The 23928-nt window shown below is 44.5% G+C and overlaps 1 protein-coding gene across 1 annotated transcript in view; it reads right to left on the reverse strand.

The window, feature by feature from the left end:
* LOC121592192 (semaphorin-2A-like) overlaps positions 1–23928 on the reverse strand; it is an 88108-nt gene that overhangs the window by 27426 nt on the left and 36754 nt on the right. The window contains exons 2-3 of the mRNA XM_041913577.1: positions 14444–14531; positions 3459–3510 (exon numbers count right to left, since the gene is read on the reverse strand). Of these exons, the coding sequence (XP_041769511.1) occupies positions 3459–3510; positions 14444–14531 (140 nt within the window). The remainder of the gene's footprint in view (positions 1–3458; positions 3511–14443; positions 14532–23928) is intronic.

Raw genomic sequence — 23928 nt, forward strand, 5'->3', positions numbered from 1 at the left:
AATTCATGACAACAGACACTTGAATTTTCATTCTCTACTTGAAGATAAGAATGAAATAAGAAGCTCAGCTTTAAGTTAAACATAAACAATTCCAATGTTAACAAGATTTTCTGACCAGATTTTATCGATTGCGATAAATTGCTAAAATTTCACCATCAACTGAACTTCTACTGCTTTGTTGCAGCTTTCTGGATGTTACAAAAATCATTAACAAACCATTTTTACGTTTTAAACCTTCGACATCACACGTTACATTCTGCATACACACTCCTCCATTTAAGGTCACGTAAAACAGAACAAAAACCAAACGCTCCTTATTTAGCAAGTCAAATAGCTGGCTTGCGATGGCTTTTTTTTTAATTTCTCCCATTCTACACAACACACCCTTAACAGCCAAGGACGTGCAGTAGCTGTGTGCAGTGCAGCAAGCAAACTGCAACCTCAACGAAAATCTGCCCAACGATGAACGAAACACTGGTGTCAGCGGTGGGTCGAAGAAAGCTCGACTGGAAAGATACACACACTGCGATAGTAGCACCGTACGATGCCAGTGTGGGAGAGTGCCAGCAGAAAGAAATGCAGCAGTGAAAAACTCCCAAAACCTTACACCGTCCATAGAGAGTGTAACAAAAGTGGGGGATGTATGAAAAAAAAAACACGCTGTTGAAAAAACCAGCATCAGCTGCATTTTAACTCCGGTAGTAATTAATTTAGTTTGCTGGAGAGAAAGACAGCGAGAGAGAGAGAGAGAGAAAGGTAACCACGTATGTGGGCAAACGTGGGGAAACCTCTGGCCCCAAACCACACGGGTGAGCACGGGTGCAAATCCGTGAATCCTCCACAAGGGATATGTATTTTAGTTAAGGCTAGGAGGAACTAAGTAAAAAAACGAGCTGCAAAATAAAAGTGCTGTCGTTGACGAACGGAGCGACTTGGCCCGGTTGCGGGCAGTGCCGGTGTTGCAGGAAGGAAATGGACGCTTTTTTTTCGTTTGCATCTATTCGTTGTTTTTACATACTGTAGCGTTTATTGTATCGTGTTGGTTTTTTTTTGTGCATGGATGGTTAGAAAATCACTTCCGAAACGGGTGTAAACACGAACCGCTGCACAATGAACCAGCACAGCAAGTGTTGTTTGAATAATGCCACAAGGTTGATAACATATCGTGTCGTTATATGCTCGTACATTTTGGTATTATTGTATTTTTTTTTACATTTAATCCTTGTTTATTTAATATAAAATAGGCTTTTGATTAGAATTCCTCAAAAAAGCTAACTCTTAAAATATGGTTAAGAGTTAATGAAGGAATATGGTTATTAATTTTTATTATAAGGAATCATGAGAACATTATTTAACAGTTCATAAACCATTCCAAGATCCTTTGAGAAGATGTAGCGTATTGTTATTATCATCAGGTAATGTAAGTTATATAAGTTATGCTGCAAGATTTTATTATTTTTTATTATTACACCGTTACAGTTTTAAATCATCCTTTGAAATTTAATTTTCTATGAAAATGGATTTTTTTCTATTTAAACTGCTTTTTATGATATCAAAATGCAATTATATTTCAATTATTCTTTATAACTTCCTTTAAGAATTATTATAAACAAAAAAAGGGTTTCCATTTTGCATTGAGTTTTCTAATCTTGTCCGAATAACTTCCGAATAACTACCTTAGGTCGGTTTGAGTGTTGTTGAAAGCAAACAAAAAATAAATTGTACATCAGGAACCAAACTCGCATTGAGGAAGTAGTTTGTTCAAATAAAATGATTCCTTTTTACTAGCTCAAACTATATTAAATAAACCTACGAGAAAAAGCTTTTGTATGTGAAGCAGTTTATCAACAGAGGTCAATTTTTTCCTATATTTTTCGTACAAAGCCACTTGTCGTTGATGAATATTTGCTTCCTTCACTCAAAACCATTCAAACCGAACCGATAGAAAAAAAAGAAACACTAGCTTAAATATATGAAAAGAATCCCACCGGAGGACAGCTTCCTGTCGCGCAAAGTATATCCTTTTCATTGCGATGCTGTGCTCTGCCAAACAGGATTGCGGTATCGCTTTGATCGAGAAACAATATATTTTATCGTCAAAAAGCTGCCCGTTTTATCCGGGTCCGGGTTGCCGCGAATGAAGAGGTGGTTGGGAAATAAACATGCTGTTCACAAGATGCTCTCCAACGGTGAGCCAATGCACCGAATGCACACCAATGCAAACAATGAGTAGCGAAGGCGGAAGAGGAAAAAAACAGCAAAAAAAAGAGAATAAAAGAGAGCGAGTGAAAACACATCAATTCCGCATCCGGATACCGGACGTCCTGTCTTTTGGGAGTGCTTGGTGGTGATAGTACCGCAGGGTTGAGACGTATGTGTGTATGTGTGTGTGTGTGTGTTTTATTTTCGCTGCGCCTCACTCCGGTGCACAGCAAGCGCGGGGTGCATCTCTTTACCGTCCATTTTTCTACACCCAGCCACTTGCACACTATCCAACCCGAACGATAATCGAACTCCGAATGTGCCGGGGGAGGCAAGAGGGGTCAAAACAATTTCCCTTCGCTCCCCAAAACTGGTTCGGAAATGACTCCATCTAAACGGGTTGCTTTTCTGCTTGTTTTTTGCCGTTCCTTCGTGTGTGTGTGTTTTTTTTTTTGGTTGCATCTACGCCACATTTGCTTGCATCCAGCGCCACAGTTTGTCGATGCATAGCTTTCCGGCTTTCCCCGTCCACTTTTCCGGGTGCCGGTGAAACGCTGGCAAAGTGGTTTCAACAAGGGAGAGAGGAAAGATCAATTGATTTGAATTCGTACGTTAGTTTTCATCACCAGTTAGGACCACAGTTCACCTGGCAGCAGCTCACGTGCTCATGTGTGTGGCTGGCCGGGAGCGCGTGTGTGTGTGTCTGTAGCGTACTCCACAGGGAACGGGTAAGCATGAGTTTGTTTTTGTTTCATTTCAAAGCAGACACACACAAACACCCCAAAAATGACCGCAGAAATAGCTTCCCACTGTAGCTTTAGTTGCTGTTTTGGCACTGCCGACTACTGTTTTGAACGGGGACAGTGAGGAGTGAGTGTGGTGGGGCGGACTACAAAAACTAGTTCGTTTGATGTGGTTTGCAGATGGAAAACTTCACAACACTGCACCAGGGCTGGTTGGTTGCCGGTGGTGGCTTATCGAAGGAAACAGGTAAAATGTGAAAGCAAACAAAAAAAAAAACATTTGGTGAATTGCTTCCTCCCACTCTCTCTATCTCTCTCTCTGCTAGCGGCACTCATGAACACTATTCATAGCAAAATTGCAGTTGAAAGTCGACTCGATAATGCTGTGCTGTGTGTGGTAGATTGAAGAAGAAAAAAACAAATGTTTCCCGATTTTCATGTTTCAATTGATCATAAATGAATTAAGCAAATAGTTAGCTGAGCAGGCGGTTTTTATTGTGCGGTACGACTTACCTCGCATGATGTCATGCTGATATTTTTCAAATTAAGTCGGTACACCCGATTCCTGGAAGAGCGAAGAAAAAGAGAGATTAATTAACACATTCGCAGCAACATGTATTGTTCAAAGTTATAATTTTTAACTATGAATTAAACGATACATTTTACGAATTCTATGATACAGATGCCAATTTAAAGTTTTTTAATGATATAACGGGAACATCAACGCAGAGTTCAGAATTAGTATGGGATAAGGAATAATTACAGGACCGTTATGAGTTATGTGAATCAATTTCTAGGCTGAAAAAAAGGGTTAAAGTCATTTTACAATACCGGGACGTGATTTTGTATACGTTATAGGATTTGTAAAAATTATGAATAAGTTGCTGGAGCTCCATGGATTTAGATTCAGTTTCAGGACCGGTATGGATTTGGGATCAGTTCCAGGACCGTAGTAGAATCAGTGCCAATTCTAAAACTTGGTATAATTTCCAGTACTCATGATCCGGAATCTGTGAAAGTTCCAAGATAAAAGATAAAGTCAAATATGGTAGACAACTTCAATCGTATTGTTAGGAATCGGAAAATCATGTTACGATGATGATGGAGATAATATGTTCTTACCCCAAAACGTAGATTTTAGAAGGAAGGAAGTATCTTTGTAGGGAAAAATAGCTCTAACTCCATCGAATACAATGGTATTCCCTGGCATACTTTAGATAGCTCGCCAAGCATCAATCAAATAAATTTGGTGCACCACTTATCAGGACGTAACTACGACATGCCTATGGCCAATTCCACTGGTACCAACAGTTTAACAGAAATTTACAAATGTTGAAAACAGTTTTGGGTACATAGCATATTCGTCGAGGGAATGATTTACGTATGCGATGTAATTTTAAGACTTGTTTTTCTTAAATTATTGCATTTACATTTAAATGACATGCAAGATCCTTCAAGGACCAAATGTAAGACAATCTTTATAGAAATAAAATCATTCACTCTACCAACAATGGATTCAATCGATGCTACAGCGTAATCGAACCCAAACAGCACATAATGGTCCGCATCCTTTAGAGTACGTCAAACAGAAACATTAAACCCATAAATATCTCGCCCGGAATTTACCTCACCGCTTAGCATTAAGTAATACAGTAGCAGGATGCGGGCGAAGAGCAAGCAAAAGCCACCCCGCCAAATGATCGTAAAAACGCTCTTCGGTGTCGATAAAAAAGCACCTCAAGTTCAGGGTGTTAGCCTAAACAGCCAAAATAGACACCAGCGTGAGATTAAAACTCCGCTCGCACACCCTAGCACCCAGCTTCAGCTTCATCAACATTCCGGACCGTCCTCAACGCCCGTCCGCTTCCACGAATCGATCCACTTGTGACGCACTGGGCGTGTGTGTGTGTTTGTGCGTGTTTGTTTGTGTGCTTCTTCGCTTGTGCTGTACAAGCTCTGGGCAGCTTCACGTAAATTATTTTCCGCCTCATGGAACCTCCGTTTGGGCTGGCCGGTGGGGGTGGCCTTTCCGGCGGCCCGAATGACCATCCGTCTACTCCGCCGTTTTTTCCCAGGCATCGAGTCCCGGCAAAGAGCTGCGTAAGTGTATTGTTGAAGTATGTGAAGCGTAACCAAATGCTGGCAATTTGGAAGAGCAGCAAAGCGATAGAGAGACAAGTAAGTAAGCCAACAGAAAAAAAGGACGTTCTTCCTACACCCAAAAGCTTATCACACGCACATACACACACTCACAAAAAACGAAAACATGAAATGAAGCAACACAAAAACCGCACAACCGTTAGAGACCGATTCGCACACTTTATGAATTATTTATCTCCTTCTCATGCTTTGGCCTGCCTGCGGTGGTTCTTGCTCAAAGTTCATGCTGCCACTTTCCGCGGTTTTTTGCTTGCTATGCTGTGCTGCTGTTACGGGGGGAAAACGCAAGCAAGAAACCTCCCGGAACCGGATCTGTACAACCATCGTTACCAACACCACCACCACCACCACCACCACCACTGCTACTTCATTAGCAATTTCTGTACGCACCCGCAGCCGACCGGACGACACAACGCCCAGTTGCCGATCCATCAATTGAGATTCCGGAATAAAACACCTTTCGGTCGGAAACATATTAAATATTTATCCAGCGTAATAGACTACCCAAGGCTCCGTTCCCGAAAACCGTCCAAAAAGACGCACACACACACACACACACACACACACACACACACACACACACACACACACACACACACACACACACACACACACACACACACACACACACACACACACACACACACACACACACACACACACACACACACACACACACACACACACACACACACACACACACACACACACACACACACACACACACACACACAAACACACACACACACACACACAAACACACGCACAAAGGAAACTTTCCCAAGCTTTCGTGAAAGATTCGTGGCAGCGTCAACTAGGGAAGGACGGACGGAGCCGCCGTTAAATATTAGGCATGAAGCACGCAAACAGCCGGAAAGGTACGTTGGCGCTGGATTGCCTTCCCGGTTTTCCTGCTTCTGATAAAAGCTGACAGCTGTTACTGTTGGGCTGCCTTCGAGGTGTGGTTTTCCTTTGGCCTTGGCAGAGCCCCAGCTCGGACGTTCCCTCGGACGGAGCGGACCACAAACGGAAGGAGTTATTTGTGTTGAGTCAGTTGTTTCTCGATTGGCTCGAACAGGCAAAGTCAACCCAATAGCTGTCCCATCCCATCCCATCGGGAGCAGTCCAAATCGACGGCCGATTTTGGGCCAATCGGTTGGGTCGGGCTGAGAGTTATGAGGTGGATACCGATCCTATCCCGATACATCAGCAGCTGTAATGGATAGCTTCTTAGGATGCGCCCGGGGGATCGGAAAGAAAAGCCGTTTGTAATGTGCGCGGCAATTAAATTGTGCTACCTTCAGCGGAAACTACAAACCCAAACCCAATTGATGGTGGTGCTGGTGGAAATTAAAGCGGCCCATTGTTACCGCCCACAATTCTTTCAAGTCTGCTAAAGCCGCTCAAACTGAAAGTGTTGCCGGGCTCGTGTGAGCAGTGTTTCGTTGGCATTTAAATACCAATATCGTTAGGCTGTGCCTACTCTCTATCGTACGGCATTAAACGGAAGCCTTTCGCGGGTTCGAAACGCCTACCCTCCTTCGGACGAAGCTACTCGCTTTTCATTAATGCCGCTTTTTGACGGCACTTAGGGCCCGTTGCGGGAAAGCGAACTCATTTTCGGGTACTACTCATCTCTGCTCTGCCATTGAATTCGTGACCTTGAGTGAGGGGTTGAATTTTCACCGAAAAGCTCCACTTCAAACTCTTAAGGGAAATTAGTGTCTTCGCGATTGTTTCGCTCTCGCTGCTAGGCGGGTTTCGTTCGGGAAGAAAGTGCCCTTTCGCGAAGGTATGCTTATCCAAAATTGTTCGGATCAAATTTCACTCCCTGACTCCCTGTGTGTGTGTTTTCAACGCAATACGCAATACGCAATGGGGCAATGGCCAAAGAAAAGGAGGCAAAAAAGCTTGATAAGCTTATTGCTACTGCTGCTGCTGCTGCTGCCGCACTCCATAGAGAGTGGAAAAATATAGCAAAAAAATCGGCACAATTTGCAGGCGGAAAAAAAAGAAAACCCATAACGTGAAGAGAGCCCGTGAAATAAATTACATTGCGACTTCAAACACCGAACAGACATGATGGCGATGGAAGACGGACGGGGTGAAGGCGGCGACGGGCGGCAGCAAGTGCCTTAAAAAGTTTGTGCTTGCGCACACCGGCTTCGCAGCTAAACCAACGGGGATAATTTAATTTTGCGCCCCTTTCGAAAGCGTTTACCTGCGCAGTGAGGAGTCCCAGGGCACGGGACGCTTTTATTGTGCGGCCCTCGTGTGTCCTGTGTGTGTGTGTGCGGGAAAGCTTCTGGGACACGGGGCGGCACCGAAACGGTGCCGTCTACTTTCGCCCGCAGTTGGGTAGATATTGTTCGTCTCCTCGGTTCAATTTATCTCTTGTTTTCCCGGGCACTTCTCGGGCGCTCGGCTCGTCTCGAAAGGACGGTTGATTTATTTCATTCCCAGGCTTTATATCTCGGCGAAGCACGACCATATTTTGGTTCATTTCTTACGCTTTGAAGTGTATTTTAGTAGTTTGGGTTTTATATATTTGAACTTTAGCAAATTAAGCATTATAGTTCATACATCGTTTTACTATTGTTACTGGTTTTTCAATACATGTGACCTTTATTTACTTGTAAAACTTCTTACTGCTGTCGGTCATCCGTTCCTTTTCGCAGTTCCCAGCCATTCCGCGAAATCGTTTTGTTTGATGAGTTTCACATTCACCCTGATCGGTAGTCGGAAGTCGAACGGTAAAGAATGTTTTCCCGAGCAAATTGTTTGCCGATATCGAGTGTAACTTCTCCATCAACTTTATCAAATTGCCTACTCAGCGCTGCTTTGCGGACGGTTGCGCCCTGCCAGCAGCTCTACGTGACCGTGATTGTTAATGAAGCTTTTGACGAACGTTTATGGAGCGAAACACTCACTACAAACGATGCTCCTGCCTGACCGCTCCAGTTCCATTTACACCGTGCGAGAGGGCAGTTCAAGCAATATTCGCAACGAGATAAGCGCACATGTATTGCGGGTAGCAGGAGGCACCAGGATTGAGTCAAGCAAAGCCAAAAGAAATTGCTGGGACGAGCAAGATTGAAGGAAATTTCCAACGAATGGTCGAACTGCCACTGCGAAGTCTCATCAAAGCAGACTTTAAATCTTGGTTTTGTCTTGTGAGTGGTTTCAATTTCAGGACTGCATTGCTACCTTTCTGTTTTGTGTTTGTTTTTTTGTGAGTATGCAGGACTTAACTCTGACTGACAAAGAATGTTGGTCGTGGCCAAAAACAAAAACGAAACTCTAATTGGAATTTATGACGACTTCTCCCTCGCAAAAAAAAGGTTTCACAAGCAAAAAATCTTTTTTATTTCGTTCCTTTGAGTCTATATCTTCTTGAGCGTTGAACGCACAGCAAAAGTCAGCTGTACTTTTCTATCTGGAGCGCAAGAGAACTAGGACATCACCGTGAAGAAACTGTGCCAGTGTCATGACGATGGCTCTTCCCTTTCGCTTGTCATCTTCTGAGACGTCGTCAGCGTTAAGAAATTTGCTGCTGAATATTCTCCTGAACTCGTCTATCTGGAGGTGTGTGTGTGTGTGTGTGTGTGTGTGTGTGTGTGTGTGTGTGTGTGTGTGTGTGTGTGTGATCACAACGCAAAAAAACGCGATCCTACTCAGTGGATGAACTGTTCGTTCTCAAGGTATTTCTGTAGGTGTGTGTGCGTTTTCCCATCCTTTCTCATCTAGACTGCTTCGGTTCCACCAAAGCATAAGAGCTAACGGAATGCTGGCGAAGGAAACTTTCCTCTGTTTTCAGCTTCACATCTGGATCATCTGGCTCACTTTCGCACTCTGTCTGACAGGAATGGTGAGCAGCTTGAAGCGAACGAGCCTGATGCCTACCACACTGATGGTACGGGAGGAGCAACAAACAAAAAACTACCCCATCGAGAAGAATTTGCTGTCACTAGCGGGCAAGAGAAAGAAGAGCGTGATGAAAAATTTATTTCAATTTGCTTCCAAACGCTCAGCCGCTTTCACTCTCTTATCTTATCACTGTCAGATGCTTCAAACTTTGTTTCTTGCTTGCCGGTGCGCTTTGCGTCCCGTTTCCCCGTAGTTGACCGTTTGCGTCGTGGACGGGTTTGATTGTGCGCTGAAGTTTCATTGCCGGTGAACGTTTAATCCACCCCGAAATCCCGGGGAACGGACGGCGTCCAAACGCCCTGCAGCTGGAGCTGGAGGGTTCTGGCTTGTGTGCGTGTGCAAAAAATGAAGAAAAATATCCAATTCATTAAGAAGTGACATTAACATATTTTATCTTCTAGCCTAGCTACACACTGGCCACACGCCCTCCGGTTGCTGATTAGTGAGTGACGGTGTCTGCAAACAGAATCCCGCCGGTAATCCAGCCAGGATCAAGTCAACAGAGCAGGAAGCAAGCGCAAGCTGTCATGGGAAGGGAGCGTAAAAAAAATCGCGAACGGAAACGCGCGGGTCTGCTGTTAACTGTTGATTGTGCTGAACCACAACATAGGCAGTTAAACTTCTTGGGAGGAGATACACAACTTTGCCTAATTTGAGCAGCGACGTACGCAGGCTGATAGGTTTTTGACAAATTATTGAATGTAGTCTGCTACTCTGTTGGGGTGTTTTTCGGGCGTAAGGAAAGACAAATTAGCGTATTATGCGTCGGGATTGTCTGAATCATGATTCCTTCCTGTTGCATTAGGGAGGGAGAAAAGCAAGCTGTTGCTTTTAAATGCTGCCGCAATGGTGCTGGATTATTTAGGAGGTAATTTGGGCGGAGGTTGAAGACTTATTGCTAATGCTTAAATTTCTCTGGATTAAATGCAAACCTATACTGAGGTAAGAGTATTAAAGAACTGACAATAGTATCATATCATTTGTGTTTATTCTAAACAATATATTGGAATGTATTGGTAAATCGTGAATGATGTGTCGTGTGTATTTGTTTCGAACTTTTAGTTAGAATATAACATAATTTAATAAATATTGACTATTATTGAACTATTCAAATATTGACACGCTCATCATAAAGATTTAAATGTAAACCCTTGAAAGGCTCATTCATTGCTAGGAATAGTAACAAATAGTCATCAACAGGACTTTTCAATTCTTTCAAAACTTTAGATCACTAAAACACTCAGATAGTTACCGTTTCTTGTAGTTTCTTTCGGTAAACATAAAAGCGATTTCAAACGATCAAACACGCACACCCCCACAAACCCCCAAAGCCACCCACTAGCAAGCGCCTCCACCCCGGTTGAACACAATCAAACGATTTCTCATTAATCTAAGCGCCACTCATTAGGAAGCAATTTTAGTACCAATTAAATAAACCATACAAAAGGGAAGCTTGGATGTTACCTCAACCTCAACTAAGCGGGCGATTTAGTGGGAGAGATGATGGGAGCGGGGGTTTAGTAATTCCTTCCACAGGTGGATGGTGTGTGGTACCGGTTCCCACAGCCACCGACCGAGTTGCATGCCTTTGGCTTAGGTTAAAATAATCCCGGTATTGATGAATGATGGTTCGTGATGGATTTTGGCGAACCTTTCTCGGTGTAAATTTCGGTTAGCTGTACAGCGCGCACCTCGACCTCGTCTCCCCTTTCTCCCTTCCCTCCCAGAATACACTGTGGAAAACGATAGAAAACAGGGGAACACTACGGGCGGAAACGTGATGTGCGCACGCTCACTCCACCCAGGGCGAAGGGAAATCCACTTTGCTACTACACCACCACTTTACAAGCGCTTTTTCCAGGTAGCTGATAATATGGCAATGTGACACCGGCTCTCATTATTCACCAGCAGGGGCACCGCCCCTTGAAGAAGTCTCGGGTACACACGGTGGGCACAAGTAATTAAAATTGGCTTCGTTAGTGTGAAACCTCGGAAACCCGTCGAAACACTGGGCGCACCCGATACCCGGGTTTTTGGGGCGCAGCGTGCGGGAAGGATTTTCGGGTAAATGAACGTACACGGCCGCACAGGCTGCTCCAAAAGGACATCGGGAAAACGGTGACGGAAAAGGTAACGTCACCATCGTTACCACGCAGCTCATAAGTGTTACCGCAGTATCAACTTCACCATAATAAGTACGATGTGATGATTATTTTCGAACAAACTTTGCTTTCTCGCCTCGCCCTGATCTCTGGCACGATGGGGGAGGAGGAGGAGAAGGGTTGGTGTATGGAGGGTGCACTTTGCCGAGGTGACACACAGGACGGCACGTGGTGGGAGTGGTTTCAGGTGGTAAAATATTTACCGAAATCCCGAAACCGAAACCTTCAGACCTTGGCAGCAAACCTGTGCCAGGATCGTGCTCATCATCCTGAACGGCACGGCAACATCATTCTTATCCTCATCAATCCGAGCACTTCCGTGTCGTGGTGGCGGTGCTGGTAATGGTGGAGGATGACTCCCAGGAAAGCAATACCTGCTTAAGCCTTTGGCCCGTCTAATCTCGATGCTTCTGGCAGCGACGCCGGCTGCCGCCGTCGTCGACGCACCGGCGGCCCCCGAGATTGGCCCAGAGTTTGTCTTCACACGTGCCCTGCACGTGACGCATCCCATTAAATCTTCATCACTGTTTGTTTTACGCCAACGGCAATGCCGGGCGAACGGCTCGGCTCGGTCTCTCTCTTTCTCTGTTAGGTGAGCACATTGGAGCGCAGGCAAATGGGATGGATTCGGTTTACATCGTTATCGCATCGCCGAAACGGAGCAGTTGCGAAGAAATGGAAAGCTTTCAGCCTGAGGAAGGTGCCAGTTGCCTTGCTCTCTGCATGGCACCCCCGGGCCTGTACGCCTGGGTTTTGCTTACTGCAGCAGCTCACCGACAACGACTTAATAGGAAATGAGTTGTCTTTCACTTTCAATTTGCTTGCAGCTACAGTTTACTTTCATCCCGGGAACACAAAATAAAAAAGATGCGTCGAGGTTAGTCACTGCGTGTGTCCCTCTGTTGTTGTAGTTGTTGCTTAAACCAAACGAGGAACGCTTTAAATCGTAGGCAAGAATGAATGCAGGCACATCTAGGCGAGAAAACGCAACACAAAATAACACTTTGATCCTGATTCATTATGAAACGCACCGTATGGTTGCTGATGATGAGTACATTTTAGAGTACCATGCAGCCTTACGGTGCTAGCGACCATTCCACACTCTCTTCCCGTGGGACAATCGAATTAGAAGGTGCGTCTAAAAATGGATACACCCGACCCAGAAAGCTTCCCAAAATCACTGCGTTGCTGGGCTTGCGAGAGACTGAAACCCCGAAACAACGCAACCGTATCCAGTCTCGAGCGCAATGTTTCACCGAAGTTTCACCAGGCGTTCGGGGAAGTTTGGGGAATTATTAGATTTAAGTGCTGTGGACGTTCAGTCACATCGTACAAACACACACACACACTCACCAATGCTGATGATGTTAACCGCGCGGGCACAATGACGCTGGGGAAGGAGATAATGCGGCACAAAATAGCGATAGGCTGTGATGGCTGATGGAGAAAATTATTATCGGATTATCGCATAATCGCTTGCCTTTGTTATTGAAAGCAGCAAACAAAGAGAGAGAGAGAGATAGAGACAGGGATAGAACGAACAGTTCTCGGGACCGTGCCCGTTAGTCGGACCCGAACCAGAGACTGCATAAAATGGGTTAATTTTGATGGATAAATTTTGTGCACACGGGCAAAGAGTAAATTTTCAGCCATCCTGATGTCAGACCGCCCGCGATGATAACTACCCCGTACGGTACGTGGGACCTTCCCCTAACCCCCCCCCCTCTTTCTCTCTTTTCAACATCGCCAAAGGTCACCTTTGTGTTGGATGAGGTTGAAATTATGTCAAGGCGATGAGATAATGGGACTGATTCGTTTCATGTTAATCGAGTGCCAATGTCGATAATAATGGTCCTCTGGGCTGGGAAATTGAAGATACAGGCAAGATTTACATGTTGTGCGATAAGCGCGTTGTCGTAAGCCAATGGTTCTAAGATGATTGTTATGTAATTAGTGAAATAAGTGGGTATCGGGTCGGGGATGATTAAGCTCAACGAGCGCCACCCGTGGATAATTTGGTATGATAAATGAAGATTTATACGATTCCTTGAAGGTCTGGCTATGGTAATTGCAGTATATGTCGTTATCACTGCTTTGATTACAGTGTACAGCAATAACATCGAATTATACGAGTATCATCTTACTGGACTGTTTTGCGGATAGATGGATGATTGATTTAATGCATGGAAAACATTACTGATTGTTAGTAACACAAGGTACAGTGGTAAGGCAACAAATTAGTTCTCTAAGCTAAGCTGTGTAACAGTTTAGTCGTCATAGGCATTCGACGGCGCAGCAGCTTATCGCACATACGAAGGAGAAAAAGGAAAACATTGGACTGTATTTCTAAACTTTCGTTGCCATATCATTTAAAGCAAACAGCGAATTTTACAGATTCAATCTGAGATTTCAAACAATTGCTAATAAAGGCATGAACATAGGATATGTTACTCTCCTCTAAGTCCAAAGAAAACAAATGAGCTAATCGTTCTTTAATCGCCATGCAAGGTTATATATTTTGTATTGTTTTTATATGAGGAACCCTTTCCCTTAAAAAGGGACACAAAACGACAGAGAATCGGAATTTGTGGACTTTTTGACTGATGTATTCTTCATTCAATTATGAAAGACGATGGCTTCACGTCTCAAGGAGCCCAACAAACTAAAAAAGTATTTAAAATTATCATATCATTTTCAATGAAACAGCTCAACAATTCAAGACAAGAAGCAGTCATTAATAATTGTAAATGACACAACGAATCCTGAATTAATTACAAAAAATGACGTATGCAAACACATCATGTAAAATTACAATTACTTTAAAGATTCTACTCACTGATTACAAGCTGATGAATCTTAAAGACAAATATAGAAAGTTAATCTGCTACCATCCAATTTCTTCACCTTGCACCACACTACAAAGACAATGGCACAATGGCCCATTTCAAATTCCAAACACATTCACCAAACTTCCATGTCATCGCAAGTCATTTGCAACAAATTAACAAACGAAACCATTTATCACAGAGCAAGTCGACGTTCGTCCTCCTTGACGTTTGCCCATCGTCATCGCAGCAAACGCTTCTTGTGTCTGATTGTCCGGGATTCGATTTATTCCCAGCTAATCCTTCGATAAAAATCAAACAATAATCAACCGGGGCGGGTGTCCCCTTCCACACACACACATACACAAAGACAGTGCTCGTGCCCGGCGGTAAGCTTGTGCAACAGTTGCACGGTCGTACTTACATGGCACCGACGTACAGCGTGTCCCGGTCCTCGTCCATGTAGAACGTTCGGTAGTAGAATTTGCCGCACTGGAACTCCCGTACGTGATCTGCAAGCAGGAGAGAGAAAATTGAGGATGAGAAAAAGCACACACAGACAAAAAAAAAAACAAGCCACACACTCACACACACTCACACCGAGTTACATTTAGTGAGACAAAGCACTGTAGCGAATGGATTGCATTTTACTTTCCAAGCACCAAATTACTGTAGACAGAGCAAAACAGGAGGGGAATGGGCGGTTGGGGAGAAGAAGGAAACGTGAACACACCCACCGAGACAAGGGCATCTTTCGAGCGGAGAGAAAATACGACAGGACTGGCTTTGTTTGGGATTTGGCGTTGCTTTGTTTTGGGTTTAGGATTTAAAGGCTGGCAGGGCGTTCCATTCGCCGTCGTCTTTTTCACGTCCCAGGGCCGTCCCCTTTCCAAGAACCATTTCGGGTTGGGGTCCGCTTAGGCTTTCGGCTGGCGTGCGTGCATGCCTGTGTGTGTGTGTGTGTGTGTGTGTGTGTGTGTGGTGTGTGTGTGTGTGTGTGTGTGTGTGTGTGTGTGTGTGTGTGTGTGTGTGTGTGTGTGTGTGTGTGTGTGTGTGTGTGGTGTGTGTGTGTGTGTGTGTGTGTGTGTGTGTGTGTGTGTGTGTGTGTGTGTGTGTGTGTGTGGTGTGGTGTGTGTGTGTGTGTGTGTGTGTGTGTGTGTGTGTGTGTGTTGTGTGTGTGTGTGTGTGTGTGTGTGTGTGTGTGTGTGTGTGTGTTTGTTCTTTCCATTTGCATCCTTGCACACGGGCGGGGTGGGCCACTGGGAGGCGGCGCGTTCGTTTGCCTGTAGCGTATTGTACGTGTGCATAAGCTACTGTTTTGCAGCCTCCATCATCACGAAGCTTATGGAATTGTTTGAGGATCCGACATGCCAAAAAGAAAGAAAAAGGAAAGGAGTGGGAAGGAGAAGGAATTTCCACTGAACTAAGCACTTCCAAAAAAAGCGCCAAGGAGCTTAAAGTGAAAGAAAAACAAGCACACACACACAGCCAGACAAACCCAAAATGACAGAAAAGTGAAGAAATATTTGATTTCCCATGCAAATGTATTCATTCTAGCAAACTGTTTTTGTGTGTGTGTATGCTGCTTTTTAGTCGTTTAAGCGATGGCCGGGATTGAGGTAGGTGAAGAGGGAACTGTGAGTGGACACCCCTTGCCTTCCTGACCACTCTGCTCCGGTAATGGCCCGAGTGTTTACATTCCGTCTGCACGAGACCATGCGTTTTTGAGGCCGCCGCAGCAGCAACGGGCGGCCTTAGACTGCACCCGCCGGAAATGCTGTCGGATTTTGGGTGGCCCGTAAATATTCTGTTTCGTAGCGAAGGAACAACAACAGCACAAAAAACACATAGAAAATCGGTCGATTTGATGAAAAATGCTCCTCCCGCCGGGTGCCGGGCCGAACCGACCGAACGTGAGCGAAAGTGAACCTATTTTTGATTCGATTGCTTGAACGCATTTTTATGCTCAGTCGAGCCCCGGACCCCCCTCCCCGCCTAACCCAGCATTTTGGGGTTTTTCCTGTTCGGTTTTCTGCTTTCTTTTTGTGTATGTGTGTGTGTGTGTGTGTGTATTTTTCACATTCCAGTGCCTACACGCCAGAGAGGCACGTACGGTGGAAGCCTGCACTCGTGGTACTTGTTTTCCATTTTTTATGTTGCTTTCTTTGGTTCGTGATTTTGGGCGAGCACTTTGTGACCCAATGAATGTATTGGGTTTATCTAAATGATCGATATGCGCGGCGGTGAGTGGCGCATTTCAACGAGGCCAACGATTGCAATGCAAAGTAAAATAAAGAATTGGCCGAAAAATCGGCAAACAGAACGTACGCGGGTGCCTGAATTGGTTGCCGGTTAAGCAAGCGAAAGGTAGAAAAAACGAAAAGCAAATTTGGGCCGCAAAACGAGCCGAAAAAAAAAATATATGCAAAAATGCGTACCATAAATGCGGCCTTGATGGATGAATGTTTGAGAGCATTTATTTAATGCTTGAAGATTTTTGTTCGTTTCCTTTTTTGTCGCCCCCCCCCCCCAACCCAGCCCAAACCGACCCTGAAACGGTTTGCTTTATTGCGGGGAGCATCCGGTTTTGGTTGCTCCTCTGCTGTTGCATTCGCTTCTCTTTCACTTCTTCAGACGACTCAAGCTCAATTGAATACTGTTTGAATTTTGCGCATGGTTGATGGATGGTTTTCATTTCGAATTTTGTGTGTGAGTCGGTGTGGTTTTTTATTTTTTTATTGTCTTTGTGTGGTTGGGGATGGTTTCCATGGTGGCAAAAATTAGGTAAAGATGATTGGAACCATCATGATCGAAAGGTACGTTCTAAATTGATGTGATTGGCCGGGCTGCAGTTGAAGCAGACGGAATTTTATTTGAATATTTATTGCACAATTTGGTTTGGCGTTTGTTTGGAATGAATAAATTTTCCACAGCCGTGCAGACCAGATCGTTGATTTGGAAGGTAAGTGTTTGTGTTTTCAATTGATTCGAAAGCATAAAAAGGCGAGAGGAACAAGACATTGTTTTAAAAAGAAATGGAAACATTAGGACAAGAGATTTACCAATCACGTTATATTAGTCTAGCAATGATTTTGACTTAAGTAAAGAGTACTACAGATTCTACTAATGATTATGAAAAAGGAAAGTTAGCTTTAGCTGCAATTTGAACACTTTACTTGAATGGTAGATTTATGTCCCTTTGAAAAAATTATTAAATATTTTAAAGGCCATTGATTGAGTATTTTAATAGCAACTCAATTTCTTTTCATCTGTTTTACCAGCTTTTCAATTCAAGGTATGATTGTTGAAATGAAAAAGTTGGACAGTTAAAATTAAACTACTCCACCGACCACTCTTCGTGTCAATCATCCAACAAAAAAGAAATATTTTACTGCAATCGTTTAACCCACTCAATCGCTACGCATTGAACATCAATCCCAATCTCTAGTGCATAAAGCTTTCAACAACGTCTCCCTACTTCATAGAAACGCACTCAGTTCACCGCTTCGGGTCGATTTTCATATTTTCATAATTTAATGCCAACATTGGAATTGATCCAAAAAGAAACAGCGTTCAATTGCCTTCGGGTAAATCCGATCCCCACTGGCTCATCAAAAAGAAAAACGGCCAGATACACACGCCACAGAGCACGGGGCTTTGCTGCTCGTAGCCGGCGGTACGGCACCACGGCCACGAGAGCAAAATACATTATTTAACAGCTAGCCATCAGCACACCACATGCCGAACTGCTGCCGCCGCCGCTTAACTAGGCCGGGTTTTGGTACAAAGGTTTGATGGACAGCACCGCTTCGCACTCCCCACGGCATTTGCCGAACAAGGGGGTTAAGAAGCTGGCGCTGGAAAAATATAACACGCAGCATCAAGCCCGCTTCCGTACAGCCACGCAATGCGGAAGCTACTCGTCAACAATTTATTGCAATGCTGGCACCGGCGCTGCTGCTGCTGCACCGTTGACAGCTAACATTCCGTCACTTGTGGTGGTTTGTGCTTTTGGAAAGCGTTTAAAACGCCCAAATCCCAGCTGTATCCCCGGTGCGCCGGTGCGATGAAACCCTTCACTTCGCAAGGTGAACAGCAGCGATGTGCCGGCTCGAACGTCTATGCTGCTGATTTACGCCACATACATAAGCCTCCACGAGGAATGGATTGGCTATTCAGGTTTTGTGCGCTTCGGAGGGGGAAAAATGGAAAAGAGAATTTCTCACTCACTGCTTGGAATGTAGGTTAATGCGGCAAGTGTTTGGCAGCTTGAAAAGAGAACCAGGAATTCCCAATACTGGGTACTTGTTTCTAGTTTTTACTGGCAACGAAGAAACACCTAGAAGGCTAGAAAATTGATAAAAATAACCGGAATAGAAATCTCGCTATCTAGCGGCATTAAAGGAGATGTTAACTTTGGGTTACTGTGTCCTGTCCGTCCTTTGATAAACAAGGAATGGTCAGTTATGTGGTGGTTGATGTTCTGTAAATGGTTTGTTGTGCCTTTTTAGTCTCTGAATGATCTGAGTCTGAGTCCTCTGAAGAAGTTGTTTGATGCTGAGATGTGACCCGAGCTACTGCAAAAAAATTTGAATCAATCTAAAGTTAATAGAGAAATCAGAAACCTAAATGTCAAATGATATCTTTGCCATAGCAATTGGTCCTTTTTATGATTGCTCCTACACACTTATTACTACCAAGGAAAAAACCCCGTTCACCAGCAAAAACATCCACACACCATGAATCGACAGCAAATCGATCGTGAATGTCAAGTGTCAGGCCGCGCCGGATACACGTGCGTCAGCCAGAAAAGTTCATGATCATTTGTCTCAATTGAGATGATGGCTCTACTTTGGCTCCGAGGGAAAGGAAAAAAAGGACACCCTTTACCCGCCCGAACACCACGATGAAGTTGATGTTTATCGATGTTCAACATGCAGCACTTATTGCAGCACCCCTTTCGCCGCGTACGCTGCTTCCCAGGCAGCAGCACGCATCAACAGCACGAAACGGATCATTTTGACTGTGCCTGTCACACACCTGAGCAACACTCCCGAGCTTCCCCGCCCGAGATTGCGTTCCAGCTTGACCCCGTTTTGCCCGTTGGCCTGGCCTGACAGGCAGTGCTTTCGAGCCACCGCGAAACTGTTTCCTTTTCCAGCCAATTGATCATCGCACCGAAGGAGTTGTCTGCCGTTCGTTCAGCTTCGTTCCATCGTTTGCCCGTTGCCTCCCGAGGGCGAGCGCATAAATCAACTCCATTTCAATAGATTCCCCATTAATCATTTTCCAATTGCGGTTTGGTGGGCTTGCGGGTGGGTGCCGGTGCGCGCATTGCCGCTGTAGCCACGGCCGGGGGCTTTTGTTCGAGTGTATCAAACGAGTGTGCCGGTGGGTAGGTCGGTAGGTAGTTGAAACGATGTGTGACTGTGTGTGTGGTACGTTGTGGCCGGGCATAGATCGTGACTGAAATCTGTTAACAAAACACCTCGACGCGTGGGCACGGGACTCAACGCATCAATGGCAAACGGGAGGTTCCTTTCCCCCCTCCTCCCCATGACCCTGTTTGTGAGGCGTTGTGCGGTGGTACGTGCGAATCGATTCCGTGTCACATTTTTATGCACGATGGAGATAAAATAAATGGTGCTGAATAAATCACACATCCGCCGTCTAATTATAGGCAGGCGATGGCGGTGGCTCTAGCCGGATGTCCCACTGCTGTCTGTATTGTTCTTTCGGTCGCCATTATGACACCGCCTGTCCCGGCAGGAACATCCCGGGAACATCGACGCAGGGAATGATGTTATCGGGCTGAATTGGTGTGTTAAAGGAACGAAAGAAAAAAAAGGAAAAAAGAAGAACTTGAATAGGGATGATTTCCTCCCACTGAGACCCCCTGCGCTATCTGCTACAATCTACGTCTCGCACGGGGGCAAACAATGGCTGGGGAAGCTTTCAATTCCACTTGCATGGAGGCTTTGCATGGAGGCGCCTGGTGGCTGGTGGAACCAGTTTTATTTCTCTCCATTCTACCGAGTCTACCTCCCGATGAAAGCAGCAGAATAAAAGAGAAACGTTGTACTTTTCGGGTTTTTTTTTCTTACCATTCGACGCTTCACCACCAAACTCATCTACCGAAGCATGCCCCGGAACGAACGCAAACGCAAGACGCATAAATCTTATTGGCAGTTCACAAATGGTCCCAGCCACGAAGCGTGTCGGGATGGGGATTCACCGCATCCCCTTCACATGCCCCATTTCTCGGTGCGGAGCTCGTCTTGCATGATTGTTACTCTTCCTTCCTTCACCAGCGTCCTTACTCCTTTCGGTACGATTTAGTTTAACATTAGGTTACACATGTACCATAAGGAGCTCGTCTCGGGCACGACGTGCAGCAGAGGCAGCAGCAGTAGCAGCACAAAACGCTCTGTTAGGTGCCAAAGAAAATATTGAGGAGGCTTATCCGGAAGAGATGTTTCCACTTTCCGGTGTGGGTTTTACTAAAAGAGGCTTGGTTTGTCTGGGAAGGGTTTGGGAAACCCGGAGCCGTTTTTTTTTTGTATTTTGGAAGGAAAGGAAATCATGTAACGGAAGGAAGAATTGCTTCGCAGCAGGAAAAGCGATGTACTGTGCCAACTGTACAGCAGGGGAATTTTATTTTAATATGAAATCAAAGTGAATCATTCGAGCTGGATTGCTTGAAAGGTAGAAGTAAACGTTTCTTTTAAATATTGAAAATTTTGAGAGTACTACTAAATAATTAATTGAATAAAGTTTATTTTTTTATAGATATGATTCTGTAAACTCTGCAAACAACTTTGTCAACAAATCAGTATTTTGATAGTAAATATGTCAGGCTTTTGCATGTAGCTAAATAGCAATATCATACTTTAGCATGTAGGGAAATGTTCAAATCTCTTTAAGCTCACGCATGTCTCGTTTACTCCCTCTAGAAAAAACGGTTTTCAAGACAAGATTTCACCAGTCCGTAAAGAGGAAAACTATTTCAATAAATTTTGGTTGAACCGGTTGACTGCACTTCACTTTGAAGGGATGTGCCCTTACCTTTTTTCGTCAATTCGTCTGTTTTCGTCTGCATTCTCCAAATCGTTCCAAACGTCTGGCTGGAGCTGTTCTGGTAGTTTGAATGAATATTTTTGACTCACTCTCACGTAAGACAATACGCCAAAACAAACCAAAAAAAGAGAGCAAAAGTGCGTCAGACCAAATGGAAAACAGCTTCCTTTTGTAGGGATCAATGCCTCTTAACCTTCGGCAACTCGAACCGAACTAATTCGCAAATGGGTAGCTGCAATAAAAATAGTCCTGCTGGGTGAGTATCTTTGCCTTCGGTACATAAAAAAAAGAGCCCGGGCTAAGCACCGGGAGGGCGAGCGAGTTAAACGACCCATCAGAGGGCCGGGGGTGGGTGTGCAAAAGTTGGCAAGCATAAAACACTGGCTGAAATGATCCGCAACGTGTATCCCGATATAGCTCTGCTTCGCATTTGGATGACTGCCGGAATGACTTATGCGATTCCGATGTCTTGCGCGATGGTTTGCTCTCTCTCTCTCTCTCTCTCTCTGTTGGGATGGCAATTGTATCTGATCATGTTTGGTATTGATTCCCTTTTTTCCACCCACATAGTTTTTCCTTTCGATACGGCTGTATTGCGATTCGGTAGTCACCTCTCCCAACGTGCACCGGTGCGTTGCGTAATGAATAAGACATCAATAGTTCGTTAGGTGAAATTCCGCACACTGAGATCCATGCCTGTCCTGCTCGTGTGGGATGTTGTGATAAATCTTTCGCACACTATGTGACCATCCCGACCCATCGCGTGCGGAGTGGGGCAAGCAATGCCGGCATGAGAACCAATATCCATTACTCACCTTTATTACACTGACACACTGTTTGGCTGTTTGGCCCCGAAAATCGCGCCCTTACCCATCCAGCTATTACGCGCGCTTGGCGTACACGGTGAACCATTAAAACGTCACCTGCCGTCGGATCGAACGGTACACCATGGCGGACGAGATTTGTGATCGATGATGCTAATCATACGAAATTAGTTCTTGCATAGGTTATTTTTTCCGCTTTCGCATCGGCATGGAATCACACGAAACCAAACCAAAAAGAAAAACTATAATAAAGCATCACCTATTGCGCCACCGTGATTAAGGTGCTGCTCGTGAACGACTATGTTATTTTAGTATTTTGCTTGAAAAGAAAAAGAGAAGGGGAAAAACACAGTGAAATTGCGATGCTATACTTTCTTCCTGATTGTTCCCATCGCCCAAAATAACATCACATTGCGCTCTTTCTCTCTCTCGCCTCCATCCCGGAATCATTGCGGCCGGTCCATTACGGGCATCTTCGACAGGCAAACGCAGCGTGAACGCATAAATCACCTTTCAATGCAATAACTCTATTAACTGGCCTTTCCCCCACACTGTGCGCGAATCTGTGGGGCAGCATTATTATTGCACAAGTGTATATTTGTTGCGGTTTGCGCGTGTGTTACGTTGCCTAGATGCCTGTTTCTAGCGTTCGCTTCGTACGAGCTTTCGGTGAGCGGCTCGTAGCACAGGAATTGCGTGAAAAACTCTCTCACACACACAAATTTACCATAGTAATTCGGCTACTATGGTTGTTGAAAAGGATTTTTTGCACGCCCTTGTCCAAACGGGCTGCTCTTGAAAGCTCCACAAAAAGGAAACAAACGCAGCGGGAAGTGTAGCCTTGGGAGAGTTATTCGGTATTTGGAAATTGTTTAACCATTTCGGTAGCGTCAATTTCGTTTTTTTTGCTGTTGTACGGGTTGAGAATGGTTGTAAATCATTTCAAGGTCCGAAAGAGCAGAGAAAGGCGGATGGTTTGCCTGGGTTTTTTTACGCAGTTAGCAAATCAACTATGTATGCTGCGGAATAGTTTTTAGTGGGGAGTGTGGAGGGTAAGGTTTGGTATCGTTTAAGTTTAAAAAAATAGTACATACAAAAGCATGTTTTTGATGCGAGCTTCTCTTTACAATCTGTATAGGAATTTCAGTTTTCGAAAACATTTAAATTGAAAGTGAGTTATTGGATCCAATGTTAACGGCATATTGTATTTTATAGAAAGTATTTTTTAGATATAAAAATGTGCACTTTAGATTGTCATCTTAATATAAAACATCCACCTAAATAGATAAAAATATGTTATAATTAGCTACATGAGACTCTTATTTTATAACATCTGAATTTAACCCTCTCAGCATATATTAATAGTTTTTATCATAAAAAGCTGATCTCAAAACGATCCTGATGTTAAATTATTATCAATTTCAATGCTTCTTTATTGTGCTGAGATCATTCACACATATGTAATCATTTACCATTATCGAACATCAAAATCGTCAACAAACGGTTCTCCCACGAGCAATACACTTTACGCTTACCGATGGTACCAGGACATTGAATTGATTTTATCCACTATCCTTATCGCTCATCGTACGTTCACGGCTACGTTTTCTTCTCCCACAGGTGCAACCGTTTCGGCTTCCTCCAGCTCAACTGTCAACCCGTGTAAATGCAATCCAGCAATATCTTGCTCCATAAAACAAATTGCACCGAGACGGTATTCCAAGCGAACCCAACCAGTCGTTTCACGTTTCGCGCTCAAGAACCCATTCGCACTTCACTTTATTTGGCGCTGGCCGTGAGCGGAGCACATTTGGGAAAATTAAAAACCAACCAAACGACGGGCCGTGAAAAGAATGCTGAGCAAATAAATAAAATAATACCCAGCAAAGGCCAACTGCACGAGGCATCCGGCAGCCGTTTCGCTGCAGCTGCAACTGCTGCTCTACAATCATTCTTTCCACCCTCCCCCATACTCCTCTTTCCCCTTTTTTTGTTGTTGGGATGATTT

Source organism: Anopheles merus, chromosome 2L (assembly GCF_017562075.2).
Source record: "Anopheles merus strain MAF chromosome 2L, AmerM5.1, whole genome shotgun sequence".
Taxonomy (NCBI): Eukaryota; Metazoa; Arthropoda; class Insecta; order Diptera; family Culicidae; genus Anopheles; species Anopheles merus.